This window comes from Drosophila obscura, unplaced genomic scaffold (assembly GCF_018151105.1).
Source record: "Drosophila obscura isolate BZ-5 IFL unplaced genomic scaffold, ASM1815110v1 contig_185, whole genome shotgun sequence".
NCBI lineage: Eukaryota > Metazoa > Arthropoda > Insecta > Diptera > Drosophilidae > Drosophila > Drosophila obscura.
This window is the reverse complement of record NW_024542773.1, coordinates 1,359,910-1,367,724: the sequence shown is the minus strand read 5'-3', so window position 1 is coordinate 1,367,724 and position 7,815 is coordinate 1,359,910. Positions and strand designations below refer to the sequence as shown.

Below are 7,815 nucleotides of genomic sequence, written 5' to 3'. Positions count from 1 at the left end.
GGTAAATTGGTATCGGTGCTGTAGCAGTATTAGTGGTAGTACGCTCAATAAATTAATACAAATTAAATACAGTTTTGTGGCCTTTAAATAATTACAAATACTATACGCAACTAATCCATAATAGTAAAATGTCATTGATTTGTGCCGCGGCGCTACAGAGAGGACAGGGCAGGACTCTCCTCTCCAATCAATCAAAAAGAACAAAAAAAAAAAATATTTAGAATTCTTTATCAGGTAATTTATAATGTAAATGGAATCTCATAATAGTAAGTTTTAGTTATAGTATGTAAATGTCTTTTTCTTTTACAAAAGTATCGTATAAATCAATGAGAACCAAAAAGAAAATATGTCGCTTATTAAATGTTATTGTTGTTGTTGGTTTGGGTTGTTTTTACTGTAAAACTTTCAACCGCTTAAAGCCTTTCCCAGCTTCCCCGTTTCCCCAATCATTCAACAACAATTGAATGAACGGTAAAACTTAATAAGATTCGCGACTGCTCTTACGAGAGAGCAAGCCGCTTAAGAGGAAAGGCGGTTAGTGCGTTCAGAGAGCGAAATGTGACGACTGAATGAGATGGAGTGATGACTGTGATGAGCGAATAGTTTGGAACGAGACGAGACGCCGCTCTTTTTGCAGGGGGCAAATAATGAATTCATGAAATTCTTTAACAGTATAGGGAATTTTTATTTAAAACTAAACGCTACAAAATTGTTGAACTGCCGCAAAAACCAACAAAAAATAACCAACAATTGATTCTGCGAGGGTGTGCATATCTGTGTTGTGTGTGTGTTCGCCCTTTCCCTTGCGTGGGTGAACACTTAACCTCATCTGCAGCAGCCTTCAGTTCTTTTCTGTTTTGCAACGTTTTCTTTTGGAATTCGACCATAGATATAAAGTCTTTGCCTTTTCGGATCACATTTTCAATTACGGGCAGCAGTGAGGGATAAAGGATAGAGCTGGGTGGGGTTAATTTCATTGTGTGATTCTTGACAAAAATTCGGGGTCACATTTGTGTGATGAAAAAAATTTAAAAATTTTGTGGATGATAGTTAGTAGTGGTGAGGGGGTGGGGGTAAATGTTGATCGTGGGGGGATGTGTATTGCTAGTAGGTAGGTTCTAGCGCTGGCTGTTTGGACTATATTTACAAGAAAGCATCTCTTCTTTGGCCAACTTAATGCGATATTCAGCCATCATGTCACGGCACTGTGTGGCAATGTCCATCAGTTGGGCAAACATCAATTCACCGCGCTTACAATAGTCCTCCTGATCATAGTTCACATAATTTGTTTGAGTGTATAGTGTCTTTGATTCACCCAGGAAGGTCTCCAGTGTGGTATTCACCGATCGATGGAATTCCACAACCATTTCTTCAGTTTGCTGTAAATCTTCAATGGCCTCATGCTGTGTGATCAGCTCCTGTGACATTTCGTGTTCCTGCAAAGTAGAGTAGAAATGGTAGAATCAGAGAGCGTGTCTTGCCTAGGTTAATTATTACTTTTGTGGCGGGGATCTGAGGATGGATCTAGCAGGATTAATATATAAGATTAGATAAGCAAAATGAAATGTGCATGTGTAAGTGCAGGGAAAACTGCGATATATATTCAGTTTAGATCTTCGAGGGGCTCCAACTCGTCCAAATTGATGTGGGGCAAGCGACTAGCGTAATCGAACAGTACCCCCTTGAAGCCACAGTCACGCACAGTGAAAATTATCCGAGTCTTGCTGCGTAGCAGCTTGGGCATTTCCCCAAATTTCTTAATCAACTCTTCTCGAACGCGCGGTATTAGCTTGGCCAACGCCATGACATCCGGATCATCCTTCCGATTCTGACTCGGCTTCGGCTTCTTATCCAGCAGAATATCCCCAATGTTGCGTATCTCCGGCTTCTTCTTGCTTCGTACAGCTGCTCTAGCATATGGCGATCTATGATTTGCCAACTGTTTTGGCTTTCTGTCCACATTGGCAGCCACTTTAACTTTCGACTTTTCCACCGAATCTGCTGTCGCATTCGGCAGTTTTTTTTGCACGTGTGCGTACATGCAGTATCTTCGTGTTGTGCGTAGCTTTGGACTGGACTGGGGTCTCAACTTGGGTGTATTGTTCCACGAACGCTCCAATTGAATTCTCGCTTCCGTGTTGTCAGTAGAAGCCGCCTTCTGTTGGCCGCCTCCATTTGTGGTCTTGCTGTGCGAGAACATTGTTTTTTTTGTTGTCCGTATACTACGATATACGGTTGAGTGAATATATAAAACGTGTGGCAAAGTCAAAGGCTACCTAAATGCTGGAAATTACAAATTTAATGTGCCTCGGCCTGTGCCTGGCGAATCTTTTCTATAGAAACAGCCTCACTATGCCGGCACTATGTACTGCTCAAAATGTATTATTGCAATTATTTATCAAGCGAATATTGAATTAATGGCAAAAACGTTGATGCATATCCAATATTTTAAAACAAAAATATTGATAATGGTGCACGTGATCAACAAGTATCAACATTGATATTGACAATCGTTCTGCAGTCAGTTTAAACTATCTTCAATCAAGAATAAAGGCGATGACTATGTTTCTTAAGTGATATGAATGCCTAGCGATGTGAAATGATTCAAATACAAAACAAACAACTAAAAAGATCTAAAAAAGGGCGTCAAGACGCAGACGGACAGCGGGCGAAGGCGGGGGGGGGAATAGCTAAGGATAGACTTGGGGTTGGCGAACGAGCGAAGTGACTGAGCAGGGGGCTTTCCCCCTAGTTTTACAAAAAAAAAAATAATATAAAATCAAATCGTTCTCTACACAGTATTCTCTTTTGAATCGAATGGCTTTATAATATATAACACATAAATGACTTTCGTAAATACTTACGCTCAGCGAACTTAAAAGTGCCAGATCCGTGTTGCCGGCATTCCCATTCTTGTTGTTGTTATTATTGTTATTGTGAATGCCCGCAGATATTGGAACATTCCGCTGATTGTGTGAACGAATATCTGGCTTACGCACCGGATTGTTTTCCTGCTCCTCCTCATCGTCATCGTCCATGATTTCAATATCATTATCATCCATGGGATCATTGCCATCGCCACAGGGTCCCATCTCCTGGACGTTGGGGGCCACCAGCTCCTTGACACGATCCGCATAGCGCAGCGTGTTGAGAGTATGCTCACAGGAATTGATGCACGGCGAGATCATGGCTATCATGCAAGTCTTGCTCTTCTCTCCAATGAACGAGTCGCGCAGTACCTGCGTGAGCTTCGAGACACGGAACGGCAAGTGGGCCGACTGTTTACCCAGTGCCCGAATGCACTCCTTGAGTGCCAGCAGCGACTTATTGATCTCAGCCCCTTCCATGCGTGTCTGGCGATCAGCCGATGAGGTGTCCACACCCCGCTCATTGCCCGCCAAATCAATGAACGAGAATTTGCCGTGGATCTTTGTCGTGCCCATCGGCCGCAAGACAATCTGGAAGACGGCGTGCGATCGCGATGAGTTCGCATTGGCCGATGTCTGGCCCGAGGTGCGCGCCAAATTACCCAGCTGGATGATCTTTAGCACCTCCTCGACGCTGTCCACCACCTTTTCGGTAAGGCCGACCACCTGGACCTGCTGGTTGCCGTCCTCCAGCACGCGCAGCTTCTGCTTATCAGCCAGCAGATCGAAGACCTGTTTGACACAGCACAGGAGACAAGCACATTAGCAAATGGGATTGATCTGGATTAATTGCGTGTGATTAATTACGAGTCTTACCTTGCCACTGTAAATCTCAAAGAACGAGGCCGAAACGACTAGATTCATGGAGCGATAGCGCGGTGTATTGAGTGTCGCGAACACATCCTTGGCGGCCATGGCATAGATGCCGTTCTTGCAGTCCTGTATTTTGCCCGTAAACTCCCCGCCCATGGTATGGGTCTTGCCGGATCCAGTCTGGCCATAGGCAAAGCATGTCGCCATTCCGCCCTCGAAAATAGTCTTCACCAGCGGCTTGGCTGTGTATCTGAGAAGGTGAAGGAGGATCACAGAGAATCAGAGCATGTATCATAATTGGTGACGGGAAAAAGGAAAATGAATCAGGCAATCTATTTAAAGGTATGCCAGTATGCGATCTACTAATCACAATAAATATCACAGCCTGACTGTTATCTACGATCATAATCGTAAGGAAATTCCCTACAATTTCTAGCGAAATGTTATGCATCATCAGCAGGAAGGGGGAAGGAAGGAGGCTTAACGTTTCACTTAGCGCCTGTCGTTACGTGACGCATCCACTACGGCAGCAGCCATTGACTCATGCGCCAGTTAGAAGAGAGAGAGAGAGAGAGAGGGAGAGGTAGAGAAGAGAGAGAGAGAGAGGGAGAGGTAGAGAAGAGAGAGCTTCTTAAACGCAATTGAACAAAAGGTAAACAATTTTTAATGGACGCCGGATGGCGGTTACTTTTCGAAAGAGGCGCTAAGTACAATTTAGAGAGTTCAAAACTGAAACGTAAATCAAATCAAATCAAGCGTCGTCGGCAGAGTTCAGACAGGCAGAGCAGACCCATGAATGAATGAACGGAACGCAATGGAGTGGCCGCTTATAGGCCATGCAAGTGGCAGAGAGAGATGGCCAGAGCTTGTGTGAAATTAGTCATAAGCCCGCTTTTGGCCGCCTCTCTCTATGGGTGTGTGTGTGCGTGTGTGGGTTTGTTTGTTTGTGTGCATTCGAATGAGTCGCTCTACTAGAGATGGTCCACAAGCAATTGTCGTGTCGCGACGCCAAGCGACAATAACAGCTGTTGAATGCAACAGTATGCGTGCATGCGTGGGAATACCAATTGGAAATTTACATTTTCAACTGTAATAAATACAATATTTTAAAGTTTTTGTTATAACTGGAATTGAATTGGAGCCCTGTATCAATGAAATTGTGGCCGTTCCTGTATGTTTATGATATGCTACAAGTGCATATGGATATATTTATCCCCTGGCAACCGACAAATACCGTGTGCATACCATACATATGTATGTATGTACATATGTACAACTGTACAGATATCATGAGAGGTTGAGGATAGATAAATAGATGTGATACATATATGGTAATGCCTGAAATCGAGTTTGCTACTTGGTAAACATACATAGTATGTGTGTATGTATGGTATGTATGCGCTATACTATACTCACTTGTACACCATGGCATTGTCACACGATTCGTTGAAAGCATAGTCGAAACGAAATTTGTGATGTTCAAGGAATTTGGTGAGATCGACCTTGGTACGCGGCTCATGGACAATCATCATGTCCTTGCGGGGCACCGATATGACATCGACCTCCCTGCGATTGGTCTCCTTTCGGCTTGGTGGACGCTTGCGCACACAGACCGTGATCTGGTGATCGTCCACCGCCTGACCATCGAGCAGCGGTATAAAGTCCAGCGTATTCTGATATTCCCGTATCATATTCGCTAGCTCCCAGTTGGGGTTACCGGGGTCCTGATTCTGCAGTGCTTTTTGCTCCTCCTTAAGTTCAGCCTGGCGTGCCCGACGCTTCTCGCGATTCTCCTTTAGACGCTCCACCTCCTTGAGGGCATGCGAACGACGCGCTCCTCCTGCGACACCTCCACCACCACCACCACCGACACCAATGCTGCTCTGTGTGCTATTGTTGACCACTGGATTACTTGTGGATTGGCTGATTTGCCCACCAGCGACCACTTGGGCGGACGCTGTGATGGGCGCCGTGGCACTGCGCGTATGCTGCTGTCTAGTCGTGGCCTGTGAGAACCGTGGCCGCTGCAGCCCGGAATTGGTCGACACTGCAGGGGTGGTACCACCCGTAGTAGCATTCGAGTTTGCATTACCCGTGCTGATGGTCGGATGAGTCTCGCGTATCTTGTTCAGTTGATTGCCGGCCATGGTCAAGCGACTGGTGAGGTTACCAGAGATATTCGATTGTGTGGGATTGCGGGCCAGATTCACCGGGGCAGTGGCCTGCTTCTTTGGCTCTGGGGCCGCATGCTGCTCCACAGCCTCCTGCGTCAGTTCGGGATTCAGTGTGAGTATGGCCTCTAGTTCCACCTCCTTGCCTTTGGTTTCTCCACGCTCGAACCACTCGACTGTTATGCACTTACCGGACGCATTGATCATGGCTACGATGGCCGTATGAACGCGTCCGTCAGTGCGTTTGATTTTAACGTTCTGTCCAATCGTAATAATATCCATTTTTGATCACTTTTTACTCCGTTCCACAAATGGCTATCACTTGGTGTAAACAAATATCCAATATCACTTTTTGCCTATCTATCGAGTTCGCCTGCTCTGGTCTGGTCTGGTCAGCTCAGCTCAGCTTAACGCTGCGATTCCGATTCCGCTTGCGAATCCAATAGTTGTGGCCACAGTTTTCCCACTGTAGCGGATTTCCAAAATGTATTCTGATTGAAAGAAATATTACGAGGGTGAATTATTAGTATTATTTCTTGCCAATCAATTGATTTCTGTGTTGCACTAACAGGATCAAGAGACAGCAGAGCCAGTAATAGATTTTAGATTAAATTTTTGATGCCTCCAAATGAGATTTTTTAATGCTTCTGCTTCTTCTATGTCGAGGTCGCCGACAGCGTCTGTTTCGGTGAACGCATCTGTGTTGTGTGTGCCTATTGTGTGCGTGCTTCCATACATATGTGTATATCTGGTTGAGCTTGTGTTGTGTGTGTCTGTGTGTGTTCACAGCAAAATTCAAATGCCAACTGTCGCTTTGGTCGCGTCTGGCAACGAATAACAAAGTCAGCACACATGGAAATGCAAATGGGGAAAAGCAGAGAAAAGGTGGAGTTGCCAAGCAGAACCATCACTCCAGGTGGGACCGGCCAGATACCTTTGGGGGATCTGCAGTTGGCCCTGGGACGGACCCTGACCAATTGTGATTCTTTTTTGGTTGTGCGCCCATTTTGCATGCATCGTTTGCGGCACTGTGCAACACTGATCGCCTATGCGGCACATAGCGACACATTGCATATGCGGCAGCCAAGTCTGCCAAAAATGAGAAGAAACTAACGACGATTGCAGGGCAACTAATCAATGCTTTGAGGTGTTAATATGCAAGCGCAGCATACAAACGCACGGCGTTACGCTATCGTTTTACGTCATACATTGGCTCCCACACAAACGGCTCACACACACACACAGATGCATCGGACAGACGAAGTCGCGGAAATGGGATTGAATTTTTTTGCAATCTGCTGTTTACGCTCACCTTGTTTGTGGTCCGAAACACTTTAATTTCCCTAAAACGTCTATTTGATTTTTAATTACCAATCACAACAAAATAAATAGTAAACTGCAAACGCACAATTTTTACAAAATCGACCAGATGTCAACAACAAGAGTTTTATAGTTTCACAGTTTCTTCGCCATTGTTTTTCGCCACACTGTCATGACGATGGCACGGCGTTGTGCAGCACTTATTCGGCTATGGTAGTGCTGAAAAAGCAATCGTTTTATTTGAATTGCAGCAGTATTAACGTCGAAAAGTTAGACTTTGGGCCAAAAAAATGTAAATCCTAATGTTTCAATTGCAAATTTTCGGCAATAAAATACGCATAGCTATTTCCAATAGTCCACTTTTTATTTATGTTGAATCACTTCATATCCAACCACTTTACAGGACTGACGCTGCCAGCTGTTTTCCAATCATTTTGTTGGAAAAAGATAAAGCTGTGGATAACTCATAAACGAATTTAATTGGGCTAACAAGAGAGATTCAGGCATATATAATCGTCAGGGAATGTTTCAAAATATGAATACAAAAATGTTTATGTAAAATATGTTTTGGTATTTTTTACAGT

General features: G+C 44.5%; 1 protein-coding gene across 1 annotated transcript; it reads right to left on the bottom strand.

The window, feature by feature from the left end:
- Nucleotides 1-743: 743 nt before the first annotated feature.
- On the bottom strand, nucleotides 744-7,410 carry LOC111072787 (kinesin-like protein Klp10A). The gene is made up of 6 exons (XM_041592687.1): nucleotides 7,224-7,410; nucleotides 5,697-6,402; nucleotides 5,157-5,651; nucleotides 3,744-3,990; nucleotides 2,865-3,659; nucleotides 744-1,436 (listed from the first exon to the last, which is right to left on the bottom strand). Exons 2-6 carry the CDS (start codon nucleotides 6,191-6,193, stop codon nucleotides 1,119-1,121), a joined length of 2,352 nt encoding a protein of 783 aa, XP_041448621.1. The 5' UTR covers nucleotides 6,194-6,402; nucleotides 7,224-7,410; the 3' UTR covers nucleotides 744-1,118.
- Nucleotides 7,411-7,815: the final 405 nt, after the last annotated feature.